The sequence below is a fragment of the Lissotriton vulgaris genome, chromosome 1_1 (assembly GCF_964263255.1).
Source record: "Lissotriton vulgaris chromosome 1_1, aLisVul1.2, whole genome shotgun sequence".
NCBI lineage: Eukaryota > Metazoa > Chordata > Amphibia > Caudata > Salamandridae > Lissotriton > Lissotriton vulgaris.
In genome coordinates, this window is record NC_141685.1 from 1,257,703,677 (window position 1) to 1,257,727,546 (window position 23,870).

Below are 23,870 nucleotides of genomic sequence, written 5' to 3' on the forward strand. Positions count from 1 at the left end.
ACGTTCAGATTTTGACTATATCCCTTGAAGGATTCCACAGGGTCCAGCTGAAAGATCATGTTCAAAATCTATTTGGCTCCTCTGTTGGTTCGATCCTACAGTCTTAATTTCAGTTCACATGCACCTAACCTTTTATGTATTTGGATGGGAACACACACCAACTTCAATGCTTCAGTGCTTGGTGTAGCCAGTTGGATGACCACCAATTCATTTACAGAATGTGGTTACATCCAAATGAGCGGGAAACTCTACTTATAACCTGCGCATCATGTTTGACACCCATTTTACATGTGCTGCTCAAGTTGATAAGCTTTCCAATACATTTTTCTTCATGCTAATCATCATCAGGAAAATTGTCCAACTACTACCTGCTAATCACAGGAATACAGTTATCCAATGGCTCTTCTCTACCTGATATACTACTGCAATTCTCCTAATTTCAGCTGTCAAGATACCTGACAGATCGACTTCGGTGCTCATATGCTTAGTCAGGGCCCACTGTTTCTGCCATAACGTACTTTATGTGCCTTCTGCTTGAATCTACCCAATCTTTCTCGGTACTATAACCCCAGCTGATCCATTGGGTCTTCACCTACATTCTAAAATAGAGCACAGAATGTACATAGAACAAGGTTCTTTCTACAAGTGCCTGAGAGGCACAATACACAGAATACTACATAAACCTTATGTTATGTTAACCGGTAGTCATCAAGCGCACGTTCACCAAATGGTTTCTTGGCGCTGGAGTGGAAGTAAGGCAGCATCAGAGGGGAAGCCTATCATCAATGGACTTGATCAGAAGGTTGATCCATCCCAGTGAGACCGCAATTCTGTGTACTATTTTGAACTTGCCCTGCTTCACATCTACCGCCTTAATAGTCTGTACGTGATTTCTGCAGTGACATGCTTACCAGCTCTTAGCACTAGAAAACTTTATAATCAGAATAACAGTGCACTTTACAAAAATGCCAAAATAAAGACATAAATAAAATGGCACATGTCTGAGAACTCCTTCCAAGTGTGACAGGAAGCAGCTCATAGAAACAGACATTGTTTATCTGTGTCTGGAAGAAAGTGACCTGAAACGCACAAGAGTTTCAGAGTATCCTTAACTTTCTATAATATCAGACTGATGGTTGTGATGTTCCAGTAGTGTCCCTGATTATTTTCTGGAGGAGCTCAGTGGCAAATAAACTTAGTAGACAAAGCAGCTCCATCCCTACTGTCATGACCTAAGATGTGTTTTTCAGGTAGTGATTTCAATTGTGGATAGGTGTACCATGTTGTTTATATAATGCCCTTTGTGAGCTGTATCTCTTGAGCAAATCCTGGCCGGCTCTTTTCTTACTTCCGCGTTCTTGCATGAGTGTGTGTTCTATGTAGTTATATAGTGATGGTGTAGCTCTTTTCCCTCAGGCCCTCACCACCATCATCATACATGCATTCCCCGATGTAAAAAGCTTATCGGTGTGATTTGTTCGCAAGGCATCTGCCCCTTTACAGTATGCACAGGTATGTGCATGCGTGTGTGTCTGTAGTATTCTGCCATGGCTCGGACGTTCCACGGAATGTGAAACCTCCTAGCAACGGCAGTTGAAGACTCAGTTGAAGCGCCTGGTGGTGTATTACCGTGGCAGCTCCGTCAAATAGACTTCTTCCACACTTACCCTTTTGGTGGTCGTCCTTCAATTGATGAATATTACTAGTAGGTAAAGAAACCGTAGCAAGCTTTCAATCAATTCTAGGGTATACACATTCTAGGCATCATGAAAGCATGTAACCACAAAGAGTGCCATTAGTAACAGTAAAGAAAAACATATATTCTTTCTTGTTTTTTATTATGAAAATACTAGCAGCCCGCCCTGGCGTTGCCCGGGGCAGAAGGGGGCTGGGGGCCACATCGCAGCAGGAGAGGCGCAGCAGAGCGGCCAGGAGCAGCAGAGCGTACTTACAGTGTTTCCTTGCTCCGGTTTTGTTGGTTCTGGCTGCTTCTGCCCACGCTCGTGTCCGCTGTTTACCCCGACGTCCCGACTTTGAGGAAAAGGCTTCCGAGCACTCATGGCCCCCGCCCGTCCCTCGGTGCGCACCCGCGGCTCTTGTCCGTTGTTTCCCCCGACGTCCCGACTTTGAGTAAAAGGCTTGCGAGCACTCATGGCCCCCGCCCGTCCCTCCGCCCGTCCCTAGGTGTGCACCCACGGCTGCTTCACCTACCTCAGCCGCCGCTCCTCCCGGTGCTGCTGAGTTTACCGCTCCACTGCTCCTCCGCTTCTCGCCGCTCCTCACCGCTTGTCCGCCGCTTGCCGCTCCTCCCCGCCTGTCCGCAGCTCCTCCCCGCACTCATGTCCGCCGCTCTTCCTCTTACTCCTGAACGCCGCTCCTCCCGCGCTCCCGATGTCATCACGCACGTCGCGGCCGGAGCTACTTGCAAGGGACTACTTTTTTTTTATTCCTAAATTTTTTAAAGAACGTATATTGTTTTTTTTAATATAGCCTATGTCCTTCTGCTTGCCCTGAGGTTTTCAAAGATGTCTTTGGTGTTTGGATTGGTGGTGTACTTTTCGAGTTTACCTGGCTCAAAGGACACAGTTCTCTCTTTATAATAGTAGTATAGATTTTATTTAGTTGTTTAATCTCTTTTTTGATATATTTGTTTTTCCTAATCAATTATATAAATAGATATAAATGTGAAACAATCCTTTACATATTAACAAATTACCACAATATGTACATAGACAAATCAGTCTAAATATTGCAATCAGTACTTATATCTTTCATATAAAATTTGACAGGTTTGATGAAGGCTAGCGGTAGATGACAACTACGCGCGTTTCGGCACTTCTGCCTTCGTCAGGAAACTGTCTATAGCGAAACAGGGACACAGAGAAATTAAATTGTGGTTACAAATGTAAAGTGCAATTTTTACACAAGTATAGACATAAGCCTTCATTGTGAGAAGTACCTGTAATATATTTCTATTTAGATTTCTATGTTGATGAAAAAGATATCAGCGACGGTCAATGAACTTAAGTGAATATCAAATAACAACTTCTGTACATATGTATATATTCATTCACAAAAAACAGTTTTTCTGAAATATAATTTAATACATCAATTAATTAATTTTGTATTCAATTCTCTAAACAATGTGACTAATTTATCTTAGTGACTCCGCCCATGCAGAGTGAAATGAAAATAGCTGAATAGAAACATGAAAAAAAGGAAGAAGAAAATAAAAGTTGTCAAGAGATCCTAATTTTATTAGAGGCCAATGAAACTAGAATGAAAAAACGCATTTAGTGCCCAAAATTAAAATTCATAGACATGTGGGACACCACATGAACTCTAATATTGCTGGTTAATGTTATAATTGCCATTCCTGTGAATAGAGTATTAAGGTGGCCACTTTTATTTTTTTGGGGGCATAGATTGCGAGCAAGATCTAAACCTCATTTGTAAAATATTATAAAGATAGGGGAATGTAGGATGAATGAACTTTATTTTCAATAACTCATAGATTCCCACCATATGCTAGCTTACCGCTAAGGAGGATTCTAAATAAGTACACAGAACAATTCTGTAATGATCCTCCATTATCCAAAACTACGTATTTAAGATAATTACTTACTTCTAACAGCAATAATGTACGATCAAGGGCAAAATAGGATACTGGAACGTGTTATTACAGGTGTATAAAAGTGTACTCCTTATTCTGGCAAAAAAGACCTAGAACAAGAATAAATACCATTTAGTATTGCATGTTATTTAAATTGTTAATTGTGCAGTAAAATATTAAGACCGGCAACATTTACTGTGTAGATCTTGTACACTATAATGGCAAACAACAAACTCAGTCTGTGGGGTAGAATATTGTGAACCACGATGAGAGCAGTAGTAGGCAGAGGAGCTGTAGTAAGTCTTAGTAGCGTACTTCTCGATCTCTTCCAAACTAAATGTGTCTGACAATGAAATCATAACAATAGGTATAACGTAAGTAGAATAACGGTGTGAAAATGATGACTACTTAATTGAAATTGAGAGTCATGCTTACTTTTAACCCCTTGCCTGCTAATTACGAGCCCGGCTCGTCATGAGGCACAGGGGAGCTGGGCTCGTCATAACGGCTGCGCCACTCCCCCGCGCGGCAAATTCCCCGCCTGTGCGGACGTTCCACGGGAGTGGGCGGAGTCATGACGAGCTCAGCTTGTCATGAGCACAGCTCCACAGTGCCTCATAACGAGCTGGGCTCGTCATGAGCACCGCGGTGCAGCGCGTGGCCTCTCCCCCCCTCCTGCACCGCAGGGGAATTTCCCCTGTGGCTAAGGGGTTAAAGGTCCGAAAATTAATCCTAATTTGTATGATTTCTGTCTACTTTGTTAGCAGCGAAAGTTAGGTCTGGAAGAAAAAAATTGGAAACATAGTTTCGACTGCTGCAATAGTTGGATACTTTTTATCCTCGTAATAAACGAAAAACGTTACTGAGTTACTTACTTTTTATGTTTTAAAAGGGCTCCTTCCCATAATAGAAATAGGTCCACCTTAAAGGTCTAACATCCTTAAGTCCTGGGGGCTTCCTTATTCTAAACATAACATGAAATTTATTAAATATAGTAACTATAGCTGGATATGACGTTTTTCAATAATCATGCTAGCCCTGTGTAGGTTACAAGCTTACCTGCAGATGCGCACACTAGCGTCAGTTTTATGGCTCCTGCTCGCTCAATATTGCTGTTTCTGGCAGATCTATTTATATCGTCCACGTTTTTGCGTGCTTTGTGCCTATTTAACAGGAGTGATAGCGGACAAAAAGCAAAAGGGGGCGGGCTGCATCTACAGGTGTACGTCGCCATGTTGGTTACCTTGCACTAGATTTAAAACTAAATGGTCACCTTGAACCTCCGTGCGGTTCAAGACCTTACGGATGGAGGAAAAGATGTACCGCATATTTATCATATATGTAGACTATTAAGAAGAAATTGCCAAAAGGGCATTGTCACATAGATATTCCTATTTCGAGTTTTAGTAATGGAATGAAAGAAGGACTACCTGTATGAACTGGCTATGAGATCTTTGAATAAACAGTAGCTCAATATGGCGCCTAAATGGAAAATAGTGTAATTAATGAAAGAACCTAAGTGTTATGAGTAATATGAGTATTAGTATGTGGAATACCAGTCCATGTCTATACAACTAAAAATATAACACCAAGGAAGTGATGAGAATAAAGATAGAAATAGATCTAGATCTAAAAAATACGGAAAATCTGATCAATTAATTAAATTATTTACATAAATAAAAACAGTAGTAATATTCAATCCCAATATTCTTACAAAAAGAACTAACCAATAAACAGTAAATGATGAGTATGGTTATATATTGTATATATACCCCAATAGTATATGTGTTGATATATATGTTAGCAGCACCACTACTAACAATTAGGTGGAGGCATTAGGGTGAAAAAAACATGAATTATTATCAGCAATTGAAAATACCACAATAGTCTAGTTATTAACACCATTGTTGCCTCAAGATAAATAAGGGCAACAAAATGATAAGACCTAAATGATGGTTATCATGGAGCATAGTAAGCAAAGCAGTTAGACTTGGATGATAGTCATCACACATAACAGAATAGAATAATATTAGTGATGGATGTAAAGCGCTCTGATATCGGCCAGGATCTTGTTTGCGCACTATAAAACTTTCAAAATAAATAAATAAATTGTTAGAAGCAGGCAAAGACTACAGAATAGCCTGTTCCCATGGCATATCTAAATTTAACCCATTATTGAAAGTATCTAGAAGAAAAATCCCACAAACTTCTCGTTTCTTTCTGATGGATTCAACACATTGTCCTTGCTTAATTTTAGTTTTTTCCACAATAAACCAAAGTATGTCGTCAGGTGTATGGTTATTTTCCATAAAGTGCTATACCATAGGAGACGATAACTTTTTCGTGCGGATTGCTGATCTATGTTCCGTTAGTGTAACGGTGCAAGATGCGCCCATACTTACTTCTCTTACTTGTTTATATAATTCGCCTTGGAACTCAAATATATTTTCCTCAAGTACGATAGTAAGACAATTGATGATGAAAGTTGGATTACAATCAATATTCATAGGTTGTATGAACCATTTTACTGCTAAAATAGCTCCTTCACTGGGCATATAGCTGTACAGACTTTCAATATACAAGGATTGATGAAGATTACCACAGTGTCCTTTATTGAATTTTGTGTGCTCTATTCTAATTCCTTTTTTGTCACTAGTTTCTGAGTGTGTTCTCTCCAGGTGACTTGCTGTTGGAGTGGGGTTTATGAAACAATGTTAAGAGTGAAGGTCAGAATGTGGTTAAGGAAAGTAGCTGTTTGTTTTTTGTTTTATCAATTTTCCAGATTAGTGTTCCCTTTCCTTGATGGGTGTGGTCATGCAAATGCGTTCATGTTTTTTCTTTATATTTCTGTTCTGTATGGGCAAAACTGTTATCAACTTTATGCAGTGTTTGCTCTTCTTGTTGGATGACTGTAGATTTTCTGACTGACTGTCCAGGCGACTCTTTAATTGCAATTTTAACTCTTATTGGGTTTGTGTGATCAGTTGATAGAAAAAAAGCAAAGTGTGCATCCACATCAGCACTTAGAAAGAGAACTCTGTCCCTTGCTTTAAACTAGTGAAACAGCTCAAGGCAAAACCCTGTTCCTTGGAATTAGATCACAATGGGCCATGGTTTACTATGTCTAACTACAAAAGAGCATGTATCTATGTATAGATTTCCTACATGTTCAAAGATTTATATATTTTTATTTTATCAGTAAATATTGAATATCATGATGTATATGAATAATGTAATGTACGCATTTGTTCTTACAGGGCCATTGTGAGAATGGCAAACTATAATCAGCTGACCAATGAGATCACCCGGCCCTCAGAGGTCCTAGACAGCCTGAGGGCGTATATCACAAGTATCTATTTGGTGGCCCACCTAGTGAATATCGATGTGGCCAGGACCATCCAGGGGGCCCTTCTCCAACAGACCCAGCCACTGGATTCCAACGGGGACCAGACAATTGCGACCATCTATACCAACTGGTAAGTGTACGCTCTTTCATGGTCTGAAAAGTTCAGAAAATATACCTGGTTAGATAGGAGCGCTGATGAAGAATAGCTAAATACACTGCAGGGATCATTCACAAGAGAGAAAATATTAATTTAGAGTAATGGAGTAACGTCATTATTCCATCAGATATATTGTCTTGTCATTTTCTGTGATCAAGGTGGCCCATTCAGTGAAAGCTGCCACACTAAGGGAGTGTGTTGAAAACTAATAAATAACTGTGAGTTTTAAGGGGAAAGAGACAAGAAACAAAGCCTGAAAGAATATTTGTATTTTCGATGCATACAGATTGAGCTGTCTGTCACACAAACCGATGGACATTAGTACAAAGAGTCGGCGTTGAACTAATCCTTTGCATAATTTTGTATGGCTTTTACTTTGTTTTAAATATTCTTTTACTTTTCGTTTACACTTCATGGAAATGAATGTCCTGCTTATTGCTCTCTGTTTAAAGCACACTTTCTTTCTTTCCCCAGCTCCCCAAACCACCTTTACCCCACCTCTTTCTATTTCCACCCTCCCTTCGAGGGTGCTGCACAGAGCACAGCTAAAGGTTGGCATTGCACTTCCTCTCTCCCCTCCTAAGCCTTTTTATCTCTCCTTCCTCTGACCTTATCTCCCATCTGCTGGTTTTCTTTCTCTGCTTTGCCACCAATCTCTGCCACCACTCTTCCACTCCACATGCTGGGCACCTCTATTAGCTTTTCTAGTGCTGATGCTTTCGAAATTGTGCCAGCATTGACTATGCCAATTACAGTGACTGGCCTTCTGAAAAGTGTATTTGGAATACTTACAAAATGGCCACCACCTTGCGTGGCAACAGGGTGTGATTCAGCATGATGTAACACAACATGACAGCTGTCTTGAAAGTATAACATAGATTTCATGTATTTTCAAAATGGCTTCCCCATTGGGTGATGCAATGTGGTATAACGCAACAATCACTGAAAGAATGACAGAGTGCACACCTTTCTTTTAATGGTTGTGTTCCTTAGTTCCTTAGTGTTCTTAATTTTCGCGTTTCTCGCGTGCTACCCGGGAAACGTAGTGAGCCCCAACTATGTGAGTATGAAACATCCACTTGAGAGGGGCGACATTTCGCCCCGTGCCGGGTGCACAGCATTAGTTTGCATAGCATTGCAATAATACCAACAACTTTAATTTTTTCTCTTTGCTGAATCCTTTTATTATTCAACATATTCCAATAGTTCATCATTTCATCCCGTTTTTTCACAAGTCACAAGAGAGGCGCTTAAATCTTCACTTTTGTCTTAATGGTGCAGAAATGCTAATCCAAGTTTTACCCTTCATCGCGACAGTGTACATAAGTTTTATACACAAACACAAGTCTTTTACCCAATGCATTTCGGGCCTAATTACCGGCCCTTCTACAGGGGTTGTGTTTATCTATCAATGCAAAACATAACAGTTAGTATATGCCTTCCCAGTCCCACGCAAACATTACTGTGCATAACATTTATGACGTTTTGTAAAATCAACATTTTTCCCGCTAAAAAGACATAGCTAAACGCTAACCCTCTAAGTGGATGCCTCCGCTTTCTGTCCTCGACCCAAAACTACCCGTCCTCGTTTTCCTCATGTGGTACAAGCTCCAATATTCACACTCCGGGGGTAAGGTGTTTACTAAGTGACTATCACATTCGGTGGATGGGCATGTTACTCCTAAAAAACTTAAACCTACAACCATTTCTGTCCATTCAGCAGTGTTAGAGCGACCTGTTTTCTGCATTTGTTCTGCCTCATCCTTAATGTCCTGCCTATCTGTATGGATATATAATACTTCTACTAAGGAGTCGCATTTTGTGGTATTACCTAAAAAGTGTGCTACCCTAACATGTGTTGGCTGCCTTCGGGCCTTAATCCTACAGAGAAAGAGGTGTAAGAGACTGATCCCGCCGTCCCGGCTAACTACCGCCCCATCTCTCTCTTACCTTTTTTCTCTAAAATCCTGGAAGCCCACGTCACCACCTGTCTCTCACAGTTTATCGAGAGCTCCAACTTTCTCGAGGGCAACCAAGCTGGCTTTAGACCCGGCCACTCAACGGAGACAGTGATCTTGGCCGTGCTGGATGCCCTGAGAGACGGTGTTGACAAAGGTACCCCCCAGGCCCTGGTATTATTAGATCTGTCAGCCGCTTTCGACACGGTGGATCACAACATCCTTCTCCGCCGTGTCGAGCAGGCTGGCATCCAGGGCCCGGCTTTGGCCTGGGTCAGATTCTTCCTGACGGGCAGATCCCAGACCCTTAGCCTGGGTACCTTCAGGGCCCCTAGAGAGCAGTCGCTCTGTGGGGTCCCCCAGGGTTCTTCTCTGTCCCCTCTTCTCTTCAATCTTTATCTCCGCCCTCTTCTACTTTCTCTGAGGCTGTGGGACGTCACCGTGTTTAATTACGCGGACGACCTGCAGCTCATCTTCTCTCTCAATTCCCCTTCTGCTATTCCTAATTTTCAGTCAGCCATGTCCCACATCCTCCAGTGGATGGGCCATAATCAGTTAAAACTGAACCCCGGTAAGACGGAGCTCCTCCTTCCTGGCAGGAGCCCCACCTTCTGGGGGCCACACTTCTGGCTGGCGGAACTGGGTCCGTCTCCCACTCCCGTGGCCTCGGTGAAGAGCTTAGGGGTCACTATTGACTCTGCTCTATCCCTAGGGCCGCAGGTGGGGACCGTGGTCTCATCCTGCACTTACCAACTGCGCAGGATCAGGAAAGTGGCATACCTCCTTACACCTGAAGCCCTCCTGCAAGTCATCATGGCCCTTGTCCTCTCTCGCCTAGATTTCTCCAACTCGATCTACCATGGTCTGCCCAAAACATCGATGGGCAGACTACAGGTGGTCCAAAATCAGGCGGCGAGGCTGGCCCTAGGGATCCCGAAGTGGCAATCTGCCAGGCCCCTCCTCGTCAAACTCCACTGGCTCCCTGTCGCTTCTAGGGCAGCCTTTAAGATCGGCTGCCTCATCTTCAAATCCCTGGCTGGCTCTTGTCCCATCTTTGTAAAATCTCTTATCCTACCCTACTGCCCCTCCCGCTACTTGAGATCCTCCTATCTTCATCTCTTAACCGTCCCCTCTTACAAGCTCTGCAGATCTGGAGGCCGGAGATTTGCTTACCTGGCCCCCAAGTTCTGGAATTCTCTCCCTCTTTCTCTTAAAACTTCTAATTCTCTGATTCTTTTTCGCAAATCTCTAAAAACTTGGCTTTTCCCTCATTCTGGTTAGTCTTTCTGTCCCCTCTATTTCCAACCAGCGCCAGGAAACCCATGGTGTCAGTGCGCTATATATCACGATACGATACGAAGAGACATACAGATGTTCTTTGGGGTACTTCTTTAGCTGAGTATAATCAATCTGGTCCTGTGGTGTGAGGTATCAATGAGCAAACAAAACATGATTAATTGGTGTTTTCTAATAGTATTTCAGACATATCTTGATACCACATGTTATCTAGCAGGCTAGCATGAATATTATGAGACACATTGGTACAAGTACACAGTGCTATTCGCAGGTGCATGATATAGTAAGTAGAGCTTAAACATGCATCACTATAGAAAAGCAACAGCATAACAGTATCAAAAGGCAAACAAACATAACTTTCCATTTGTGGAATTGAAAAATTGTCCCAAAACAGAGGTCAAGGGGGGGGGGGGGTTCTTTACTGTCACAATCTTCTCTCCCCTTTCCTCACATATATATCCCTAGTGTTGCTTGGCATGAATCAAGGTTCATCCGAACATCCCTGGCTTCCTGCCTTTGTTGGTAGTAGGGGTGCATACTGTTACAGAAAAAGGACCATTCAACTTATGATCTTTCCATTTTTGAGCAAAGTACCTGACAAAAAATTGATCTCCTAGTTCCACAGCTGTGAGGTTGACCTCGGTGGTGGTGTGCTTCTCTTTTCCTCTCGTTGCCTGTTTGGAAACTTTGCAGCATTTGTTAATTCAGAGAGATAGACATGCATTTCATCATTCAGAATTTCATCTGTACTTTCTCTCAGCACCTAACATTAAGTGGTAGGTATTTTCATGTTCATGAGTCTGATAGGGAGTTAGGGCCTAGATGTAGGTAATTTTATTTTACCACTTCTTAAATACCGAATTTTACCGATTCGGTATTTAAGAAGTGGTAAAATAGAGGGGGGGATGTAGGTATTACAGAATCGGTAAATACAGAATCGTTAGGATTCGGTATTTACCGATTCTGTAAATACCGATTCGTTAATGCCCATTGATTCCTATTGGCATTGAAGCCCATAGGAATCAATGGGCATTACCGAATCGGTATTTACCGATTCGGTAAATACCGATTCCAGCAAGGGTGCAGGGGGTGTCACTTTGACACCCTCTAGCACCCCAAATACAGGCATGTGTGCCATGTGGCACACAGACCTGCCCTAAGGGCGGATGTATGGCATTACAACGCATAATTTTACATCGCATTCCATTACAACGCGATTTTTACAACGCTGGATCCATTACATCGCATGCCTTTACAACGCATGTCATTACATAGCAGATGCTATTACAACGCATGCCATTACAACGTAAGTATAGGTAAGTATATCTTTTTAAAAAAAAATGTAATTAAGTAAATTTAATTAAAATAATTTAATTAATTTAATTTTATAAATTTAATTCTATTAATTTAATTAAATTAATTAAAAAATGTAATTATTTTAATTGAATTAATTTAATTTAACTAATTTAATTAAATTAATTTTAAAATTGTAATTAATTTATTTTAATTAATTTTATTAAATTAATTTAATATAATGAATTTAAAAATTGTAATTAATATAATTTAATTAATATAATTTAATTTAATTAATATAATTTTAAATTTGAAATTAATTTATTTTATTTAATATAATTTAATTAATTTAATTTATTTAAAGTCGTTTTTAAAAAAAAACTGAAACCTAAAAATACCCCTGTACCCCAAAACCCAAACCCAGCCCTGAAACCTAAAAATACCCCTGTACCCCAAAACCCAAACCCAGCCCTAAAACCTAAAAATACCCCTATACCCCAAAACCCAAACCCAGCCCTGAAACTTAAAAATACCCCTGTACCCCAAAACCCAAACCCAGCCCTGAAACCTAAAAATACCCCTGTACCCCAAAACACAAACCCAGCCCTAAAACCTAAAAATACCCCTGTACCCCAAAACCCAAACCCAGCCCTAAAACCTAAAAATACCCCTGTACCCCAAAACCCAAACCCAGCCCTGAAACCTAAAAATACCCCTGTACCCCAAAACCCAAACCCAACCCTAAAACCTAAAAATACCCCTGTACCCCAAAACCCAAACCCAGACCTAAAACCTAAAAATACCCCTGTACCCCAAAACCCAAACCCAACCCTGAAACCTAAAAATACCCAAACACCCCAAAACATATACCTCAGTACCCCAAAACATATAGTCCTATACTCATACTTATTTTTAAAATTACTTAAATTAATATATATAATTTATAATATAAAAAAACATAAATTAATATATTTATTTATAATTAATATTAATTAAATTAATTAAATAATAATAAATAAAATATAAAAAAAATAATATACTTACCTATACTTACGTTGTAATGGCATGCGTTGTAATAGCATCTGCTATGTAATGTCATGCGTTGTAAAGGCATGCGATGTAATGGAACCAGCGTTGTAAAAGTTGCGTTGTAATAGAATTGCGTTGTAAAAGTTGCGATGTAACGGTTGTTTCCCCCTAAGGGCATGTCTGTGTGTCACATTGCACAGGTGTGCATGCACAGATGTGCATGCACACCTGAATTCGGTATTTTACCACACAATAGGATTGTGCGGTAAAATACCGACTCTTAAGGGCCTGTGGCACTCTCAGGAGTGTCACCTACATATGGATTTACCGATTCGGTAAATATACCGATTCGGTATTTTACAGAATCGGTATATTTACCGAATCGGATTCCCCTACATCTGAAAACCCTAATATCGGTCGGAAATGGCCGAAATTGGACGTTTCCACCCGGTATTAGGTAACCTACATCTGGCCCTAGGTGGTGATTGGAACTAGGTGTGTTTCTAAGGGAGAATAATACTAAAGGTAAACAATACAACAATGTTTTGTGCAATGTGGCGCATAGCTTGCTTATCTTCTTTTTCAGCAAGCCATTAAGGCGCTCCATTATGCCATTACTCTGGGGTTGGTAAACAGGAGAAAATGTATGTTTTATCCTTAGCATTGTTTCGAGATGGGTAAAAATAGCATTTACAAAGTGTGTGTCAGATCTTATCCCTTCTGGAATTCCCAAGCGGGGAATCACCTCACAAATCAGAAAAGCAACAGCTGACTTAGCATCACAGTGGACACAGGGTCCTGCTTCAACCCAACAGGAAGAAGACCAAACCACAACTATTCGGTATCGATAGCTGCATCGATCGTTCATGTTGATAAAATCAATGTGGAGAGCCTTAAACAGACCTCGTGGTTGTGGTATGGTAGAATTTATTACCTTCAATGTGGAGTTCGGAGAGAATTGTTGGCAAATAGTACAATTCTGAATGTACATAGTAAGCATATCATACAAGTTAGAAATGAACCAATCTTGTTGTATTTGCATAGACAAATGATCTCTCGAGATGTGAGCTGGTGAATGCAATTGATCAAGAGCTATCATGAGTAAAGCCTGAGGCATCACTGGTTTGCCTGTAGATATTTGTCTATAGATCACATTGTCCCCTGACTGGGAGCACCCTCTAGTCTCCCATAATTGTTTCGCAGGCAATGGAGCTGCTTCCGCCGTTCCTGAAGATGTAAACATGCTGTCTCAGTATAATGAGGTGTAATAGTATATGTTATAGAGTTTGACTGAGGCTCATGCGGTGAGGCGTCCTCGACCACCAAGACTGGGATATGTTGTGAACCTGATGGCACAGACAGAGACGTGTGCCTAGTTGTGTCTTTAGCTGGCAAGTATGCTAATGCATATCCCGTACGAAAATGTGTGTAGATTGTGCACTCTATTATTTATTCCATGTAAGTTCAATCAAGAACAAAGAAAACGATCAGTGTGCTACGCCTTCAGGCTGCTGCCTAGCATAAACTACATAACAGTAAGGGGCCAAGTCCCATTAGGCAACTTGGACAAGGCACACCCCACTCTAAAAAGGATATTTGCAGCTTAACAATCTCTCACTTGGTGATTATTAAACGATTCATCAAATTTCAATCCTTTGATTCACATATTTTGTATATAACATATTTTTTCTAATGAGCAGTGGTCAAATTCAATCGTACAAACAATATTTATACAAACATCCAAATCATTACAATCCATAAAGTAGAAAACCACATTCAAAGGCATGTGACCAATGCATTTTGAGACCCCAAGTCCCTTCATCAGGGGAAAAATCTGTGGATCAAGATATTGAACTCAAAGAACCCTAGGATCCAATTTACTCAAACCATCAGTAAGAATGGTTTGGGATTTCTTTATATGTGGATTGAACTGACAGCACCAAAACAAGTGTCTATAAAAAGAGTACAGATAGGAGTAACTCTGCTATTCCAAAGTTTCCATCCACCCAGTCTAGTTTGCAATTTGCCTTACTCCCAATTTCTGAGAACAAGGAGAATATCCTCCGACATAACAACATGCAAAACAACGTTGGAAGAACAAAAAGAGATGTAAGAATAGAGAATACTCATTGCAATTATTGGAGGAACATATATGTAGGACACTATCCATGGACCGTGAGAAATTAATGCAAAGAAAGCTGAAAGAACTTTCGAATAGGAGAGTTTTTGTGTCTAAATTTTCCAATAAACCCAACGAGATTAAAAACATCATCAATAATCGTTGGAAACTACTACAACATGAACCAGTTTTTCATGGCCTTTTGGATCAGAAACCCATGTTTGCATACACTAGATCATGCATCCTAAAAGAAATTCTCTCTAATAAGATTCTACCCCATCACCACCAAAAAGAGGAGTCAAATAATGATTGGACTGCGTTCATTGTAATAACGTAATGACAGCCAACATCTTGGTGCATCCTCGGACAGGAGTAAAAAATAAGCTTGACTCATTCAGGTGATTGCAATTCCAGCAACTTAATCTATGCCATCAAATGCCCATATGGCCTGCTCTATGTAGGCAAAACTAATAGGAAAATCAAGATCAGATTAATGATCAGAGAGCAGCAGAGAGCAGAGAGTAGTCGCAGCTGAAGCAAACAAGCGAGCAGGACGATGAACGCCATCGCCATCGCCATACTCAGCAGCGCGGTGCCCAAGGTCCTGCTCAAGTCCTGCTCAAGCCGACCATTCCCGTTACTGGCAAGAGGCCCCCCGATGTAAGCTCCTGACGTTGAGCCGGGACTGCGGCGGTGAGGCGAGAAGCGGCGAGGCTCATTGAACTGGCGTATTGAAACGCTCTGCCTCTTGCCTCCTGCCGGCTTCCTCCCGGTACACGGCACACGGCACACAGTTCCCCGCCCACGAGTGAGGGAGGGGGAGGGAGTGTCTTTGGCGGACCGCTGCGGGCCACTACGGATCACTGCGGACCATTGACGGCATTGACGGTACTGACGGCATTAACCAGTGAGTGGAGTGGAGATAACCGGCATCAGGCATCTGCTTTAGTACCAGCATCAGCGGGTCCCCCTGCGGACTGGCATCTGCATACAAAGCACACAAAGCACTGCACTGTAAACAGAGGCGCATCTGGGGACGCTGACTGTTAGCGTAATTAATAGCTGATATCATACGCCTACTTCACGTCTGGGGGAACCTATGAGATGCGGGGGGTGATGTAGCGAAACTTTCCAGAGACAAAGCTACTGAATTTGCGATCTGGGGATGAGGTTAATCAGATAATCAGAGTGACGCCTTCCAGCGGTGTTTGGTTTTGAACGCCTGACGACTGGACCAGATTGTAGACTGGCGCAGCCTCCCATTGTCTCTCTTAGATGCCCCCCTCCCCCCCGCAAGCTGCCAATCAGCCAACAGTGCGCCGGACAACAGAAACCTGTGCCTTAGCACCGGTCCCTGCACCAGATAAGAAGCTAACCTAAGCTCGAAGGAGGCGTAAAAGAGAGGCATCAAGCGCCTCCACCCCAGCAGGCGATCAGCCGGCAGGAAGCGGTCTGACACAGCGGGATAGTGGGCACCCGCAACATAATTTCAGGTCACTCTGGTCATTTCATTATTTGACGCAAAAGTAGAGCCGAACTGACCCGCTTCCAGAATAACTATGAGGTCCGGCAAAGTGAGAAAGGCTCCAGGAGAAAAATCAACTGCGTTAAAGGGCACAGCAAAACGGAGAAGAGTCGATAAAACAAATGCAAACAAGGCAAACAGCACCTTAAAAACCCTTTGATCTCTTCAATCGCTTCCCTCTTCAAAAAATCTGCATCAAATAAAAACTCTTTACAGAGTTTACGATTTCAGTTCTTGAAAGACCCAGGGTCAGCGCTATTTTCTTCAACAGCAGAAGTTGCGGGATTATCAACACCCTTAGACCCAGCGAAAGACTTTGCAGCAAACAATCAGTGGCTGGAAGACTCTGTGCATAAGCCTATCTCAGGGAATCTAAATCCCCAATCTAGCGAAAACTGTGACTCCCTTAAAGGACAAGATCACTCAACAAACTTTGCACACAAGAAAAATCTGATTGAGACAAAAACCAGCTTAATCACATCAGCAATAGTACACTCTGCTCTCGACGATTGTTTTGTTACATCTACACAACAAAATCTTCAAGCAAACTTATTAAGTCTAAGTCCAAACGTAAGACTGGAAGTAATGAATAAAACCCAACAAAACCACATACAACTTTTGCATTCAAGCTTTGATGAGATTTCCCACCTATGGCCTAACCCTAGCCACTCATTTGATAAAAGCAAAGAGAAAGATCCATTGGCTGATATATTTTCAGCCCAAGAGGAGGTCCAAGAGGAGGCAAACGCGGAAGCTGAAAAGCGCAGCAATGATGTGGACTTACAATCAGCAGACTTGTTACAACGTGACTCAATGTAGGGCAACGGGTCTCACTGAAACTTATTTACCAGCAGTAAACGAGAGGCATAATAAATCAACAACAAATGAGGCCAAAATAAATTCCCGCAAGGAAGAGGGGACTCTGGATTTTGTAGCTCCCCTCTTACAAGCATTACAAACATCTACAACAACTCTAATAATGCAATCTGATAAATTGGACATCCAAATTGACCTAATGAACGTAATCGCATCCTATATAGCAGGGATAAATACAAAATTAGACAATCTGAACAACTTAATTAAAAGAGCTCAAGCAAATACTCTTGATCTCCAACCAACCTGCCCTTGCGGACCAATTCTTGACAAACTGAGCATTTTACCAACTGTTCTAGAACAGATACTTACTCTAAACAAACGCTTTATTAACCCTGATAGGGATTCAGATCGACTGGGCACTTTCAAAATTGAGCACCAACTTCCGATTAACAATGAGCCTTCCTCAGGGCACCCGAATAAAGAAGAAATCTTTAAGCACGGAAACGCTATAATTAGCGATGAAACCAGTGAAAAAGTTATGCCTGAGGCAACCATTTTCAAACTAATAAAGCAAATACTAACTAAGAGACAAAGGAAAAAAGAACGGAAAGCTAGGAACAAAAAATGCGAAGCATTTTTACAACCAGGCATTAGAATGTATCCCATTTTCTAATATTTAAACACAGGAAGAATAAAAGAGGACTGCACTAGGGGAACTAGTCCGGATGCAACAGTAGGAGCTAATATGTCCACTAATGCAAACCTGTTGACCAAAAAGGAACCCAATGGCTTCTAACTATCGGGAAGCTTGATACGTTCCCTACACATGACAAAAACTCAGCAGAATGTCCCGTTAAAGGCGAACAACTTGCCTATCATTGGCTCAGATAAAAATTCCAACAAAACTGCGACTTGGGAAAAAAACAGTGATACTTACCCAGAGGACATCACACAGCTCAATGATGTTCGGAGGAGCGTGTCGCCCCAGGATCTGGCGCCAGCCCTGGAAAACAACAACATGGTAAGGCACAAACAATCAACTGATATAATAACAATACCAATACCTCAAATCACGCAAGTTGGAGATTATTCAGCTGGTATCAAAGGGGTACCAGACCGTACAATGAGCCAATCACAAACGGAACATCGTAAAGAAGCAGGGAAAAAGGGACTGACTGCTACTGCTCCACAAACAGCGCTATGAATAGGAGCACAAGACATTGTAGACAATCCCCAACTTCATTATCAAAATGCACCATCAGAAACTCAGAGTAATTTGATTCAGAGTAAATTAAGCTTCTGCATACTGAATAAGGAAATCATGCAACCGAATCAGGAGGAGAAAGAAAAGCCAAGGTCAGACTCTTCGGTGACGACTGTCTTCAAATTATTTTGACTCCAGAGTATAAGACACAAGGTAGTCATGACATATTGAACAGGAGCAACATCTTGAAACTCATGGCTGAAATTTAGGAATTAAGTGACATTAAAACTACTGATCTGGAACGGGTACAATTTCTAAGTAGATCCAATGATATAATAAATGAGCAAACACTGACTACTTGGAAAACCCCTGTGATAGTGCAACTAATACTAGGGAAGTCTGATACATTTCAAACATGGGGTATTCAATTATCATAGCCCACTACCCCATGTTATCCGTTTCCTCTTAAGAAACCTAGTAGCCTGCAACTCACTAGGAAACTGGCTGAACTTGCTCCCCAAAAGCCAGTCTATTCGATCCTACATAATGCCAAAGGCAGAAGCGATGTAGCCCTTACCCAGGAAGGATTTGATGCAGATAGAGTCGGGGAATCCCTAATACCATGCGATACTTAGAAATGGCTTCCCAGCATGCTAAATGACAAGAGGAAGAATTGACCGAACAGAGCTAAGACGAATCATGCAGTAAACAATGACATACATGTACTATCATGGAATATCGCCGGCGCTAAAAGACTGTTGGAAGAGGGATTAGCCTTAGAAACATGTCTGCTAGAAGAAATTGCATTGGCTGGCTTCCTTCACTACACTGTATCTGCTGAAAAATGTAAAACTTACGGTCGAGCCATTGGAGGCATCTCAGTTTACGTGTCAACAGATTTAAAAATTAATTCGGAACAACTTAAATCTCCAGACCCAAGCATTCAGTTAATTAAATTATCAGGACAAAACTCATCCAATAACAAGACGACAATCCTGATTAATTATTATACTCAACCTAATCTTCAAGTAAAAATGTTAAAAAATGCTTTGCTATGCAACGTAATAATGGGTCTACGAAGCACAGAGCCATTATAGAACATAATACTAACTGGAGACTTCAATTCCAATTTGATATATTCTCCAGAGGAAGATGAAATATTAACAGCAGAGAATATGCGCTGGAGTGTTCCTCAGCAGACACAAAGCGGGGCAAGGACTCAAAAGGAACGATTAGGCATACAATTGGTAACTGAACTATAGTATCTAGGCATGCGCGTCTTGAATGGAGGGACAGACGAAGATCGACCGCCGAAGAAAACTTACTACGGCACGCATGCCCAATCAACATTGGACTTCACCATCGTAAGTCTTTCATTGATCTCCTTACTGCTCCCTTTTTATATTGAATACACACCCATGAGTGATCATGCAATGCATCATATTAAATTCAACTTCTGTATGGAAAGACTACAACCATCAAATATACTAGAGGACCAACTATGCACAATTAACCAAAAACGTATAAATTGGACTAACTCCAACAAAGAAGAGTGGTTCTCGATAATAGAGGACACGTTGAATGAGTTAGGTAACGCCACAATGAACAAGATACAAGCATGGACCCTCTTTCTGGAGAAACTAAAGACAAAAATGAAACCACCAGACATGAGGGCCAAGAGAGTCGATCCAAATAACAAACTGCCGAAGGAACTGCACGACTTAAGAAGGGACATTTGGAGAATTTTCTTGCACGAAGAAATTTATATAAAAAGAGGGTCTGGGAGTATAAAAAAAGGATGAACGATGATTTTTGGTCTAAATTGCTCGCCAGTTCTAAACTCCCGGATTCAAATACATTTTGGAAGATCATGAATCAATTAACAAGACCTCGAAACTTACTTACATCAAATGTTCAGGAAACCGAATGGGCTACTTTCCTCTCGTGAAAATTTAAAGAAAATCCATTAAAAGTACCTGGGCACCAACTCATTTCGAAACATCACAATAAAACAACCACTGAGGAAGAATGTTGCAGTCAGTCACCAACAACTGACTTATGGAACACCTCATTCCCTATAGCAACATATGGCACCTACTCTGCAGAGGAGATAATAAAAATAATTAGAAAGGGCAAAAGTAATGGGGCACCGAGGCCGAATGGTATCCCGCAAGCCACCTACAAATATGCACCCAAATTTTGGGGCTTACCCCTGGAAAAACTCTTTGCAGATGTGCAAACCTACAACTTGATTCCTGAAAGCTGGCACGGCTCCATTATCACGCCCATATATAAAGGTGGAGACAGATCTAACCCACTTAATTATCGACTAATAGCATTGCAGGACGTAGAAGCCAAATATTTTCCATCAAGATCTGGTAAACTGGTCAGGAGAAAGAGAAATGATCCCAATTAACCAAACTGGATTTAGAGAAGGAATCGGAACATCTTCAAACATTTTATCCATCACAATGATTGCCGAAAAATGCCAGCGCACTAAACAGGATTTGAACTTGTGTTTTATAGACTTGCAAGCCGCCTTTGATAGTGTGGATCGGAACTTACTATGGGCAAAGCTGAGAGCATGGGCCATACCAGAGAGCATATTAAGGGGCCTGCTGTTATTCTACTCTGACACCTGGACACAAATTAAACTAGGGGATGGATCCCATTTATCGAGAAAAGTATTTACAACATCCGGCTTTAAACGGGGTGCGTCCTGGCTCCACATTTATTAAATCTATTTATTTCAGACCTTTCAGGTAAACTAAATATTGCAACTCTCACTCTCCAAAACTAGGTAACTTACAACTCACACATCTGGCATATGCCAACGACATTGTGCTCATGAGTTTAACAAAAGTTGGCTTGACCAGACTGCTAACAGAACTTTCGGTATTCCTGTCTGCAAACAAGTTTTCCCTTAACCTATCCAAAACCAAAACAATGTTAATTAACAATCGACGATCAGCACATCTCAACATCAGGCTGGAAGGAAAACAGTTGGAAAGGGTATCAAACTACAAGTACCTGGGATATTACATCGATGATAAGCTTGCCCTAAAAGACCAGAAAAACTATCTGACACAAAGAGCAGGAGCCTTAATATTTGCACTTAGCACTCTGTCAAAAGAAATTGAAGGCCCTTCGTTCAAACCACTACTTACAGTGATTGCTAGCAAAGTACTTCCCACCTTACCATACGCTAGTGTAGCAATGCACAGTAGGATTCTATTATTTTAAACAACTTAATTACAAAAATCTACAAAAAGGTCCTTCAACTTCCTAGCCCAGCCTCATCAGCGCAGATGCGCCTAGAATTCGGCTTAATGAATGAATCACTGGGAAGACTCTACACATGCATCAAGGTGTGGTACCGAATCAAGAAGAACGCCATTGATAATAATCTCAATAGATTTTTATGGCAGGAGTTGGAAAGGCAAGAAAATTCAGAGGCAAACAAATTCTTGACTTGTGCTTTGGAGCAAACATGCTCTGTAAATCTTTGGGACAAAAACTTGCCATTTAACTCCTTTAAACAGGCATTAAATAAAGCAGCCAAATTTCATTAGCTGATTGCTGACAAAGAAATCTTTTCACATCGCTCCCATTCATGGACTGTGATCAACAGCTACAAAATACTTACCCCGGCGGCCTACTTAGATACAACTTATTCTGTTTTTATCAAAAAAAGGCTGATGGCTCTGAGATTCGGCAAATATCCAACCTTGGCCGAGGAGCCTGCCTGGAAACACACTGAAACAGTTGTCTGTCGCCTCTGTGGCAATATAAAAGAAGACTTAATTCACATTATATGCCACTGCAAGAAGCTGAACCGGGAGCGAACGTTCTTTTTAAAGAACATCTTTCTGGCCAAGAGACTACGTACCTTCAGGGCGACACTTATTGGCGGATTGGACTCAACAGCCCCCCTAATCAACTGAAAGATGATAAAGTTCTTGCTGGCCTTTGAAAAACGCTTGAAAGTAACTTAGCATTTTTAGATTTAATAAGACTTTTCCTCCCTTTCTATTTTTTCCTTTTAATTCCATTTTTAGCCTTTGGTAGAATTATCATTAGGACTGTATCATGATGAAATGTATTGCTTTTTTTATGATATCTTATTTTTAATATTGGTTGCTTACTGTAAATATATTTGTTATGGTTTTAGTTAACTAAACAATAAAGTCTAAATTCCTACAAAAAAGATCAAATTAACGATACACAAGAGCAGAATCCGCACTAACAATTTTAACTCTTATCTTGCTGTCCATTGGATAGAGCACAGACACTCTTTAGAACAAATGAAGTTTTAAATCATTGAGGTGTTGAAGATCATTCCCGGCAGAGACAATTCAAAAATACTGTTACAGCGTGAAATATATTGGATTAGGAAATTGGATACAATTAATTCCAAAGGACTCAATGATAAATTGAATATTAGACGTTTCCTGTAACAAGCACACCACTGTACGCTCAGGGAACCACAATAAGCTATGTCCCCAGACTTCAGCTCTCTGATAACAATTCGAATATGCAATGTTTCCATCCACAAACATTTCACTTAATGCTTAGGTTGCACTTACACACCACATCCTCAAAGTGAATTTTCATACAATTTTCAGAACACATCAATCACCACACACACACCCGCTTCAGAAATTTGGTGATGTAGGACTTGGCCCTTTTTGGCTAAAGTTCCCTAAACATTTTGCTTTCGCCTAGCCCTTTTTTCAGACATTGTGTTGCCAACTTAGATGCTTTGGAAATTTTCCCACTGCTAAACAGTGTCAAACTGCTAAAGAGTGCAAGTGCTCCCTGTATAAAGTGTAATGGTGATTGGTTGTCCATGATTGGTATGTTTGCCATACTAGTACAGTCCCTAGTAAATTACACTATGAGTGCCAGGGCTGGTAATGCAAATGCTACTAGTGGGCCTGCAGCACTAATTGTGCCATCCAAACAAGTAGCCTTAAAAAGGGAACTCAGGACTGCCATTGCAGTGCCTGCGTGCAGTTTGTTAAACTGCCAGATTGTTCTGAGAAGTGCATTCACTTGCCAGACCTTACCCGTACCTTTCTATGCACATCAGACACCCCTATGGTAGGTCCAGGGTACCCCCTAGGCAGCGTGTAGTGCATGTGAAAGGTAGGACATGTAGTAAGGTGTGTACCATGTCCTGACAGTGAAATAATCTCCATTTTGTTTTTCACTGTTGAAAGGCCATCTTGCCAATAGGAAAGAATGGGAAGGCTGTGTAATATGTTTTTTAGCCTATCTTCCCAAAGGCTTAAGATGGAGAGGTGACGTTTAGTATGCCTGAAATTGCAATGTAATAACACATCTTTCTATGAAGGTGGTTTTTGAATTGTGTGTTTAATAAGCCACTCTTTGAGAAGTGGCTGGTTTTTTTTTTGCTCTAACATTTCTGTGTGTCTCTGCCTGGTTGTAGGTTGACTGTCTGGATTTGAAAGCGATAGGATCTGGGAATGTCTTGACCCGGGGGATTAGGTG

The 23,870-nt window shown here is 41.1% G+C and overlaps 1 protein-coding gene across 1 annotated transcript in view; it reads left to right on the forward strand.

Annotated features, from left to right (window-relative positions):
* NCKAP1L (NCK associated protein 1 like) overlaps positions 1-23,870 on the forward strand; it is a 1,717,783-nt gene that overhangs the window by 657,424 nt on the left and 1,036,489 nt on the right. The window contains exon 21 of the mRNA XM_086964598.1: positions 6,871-7,089. Coding sequence (XP_086820724.1) covers positions 6,871-7,089 — 219 coding nt within the window. The remainder of the gene's footprint in view (positions 1-6,870; positions 7,090-23,870) is intronic.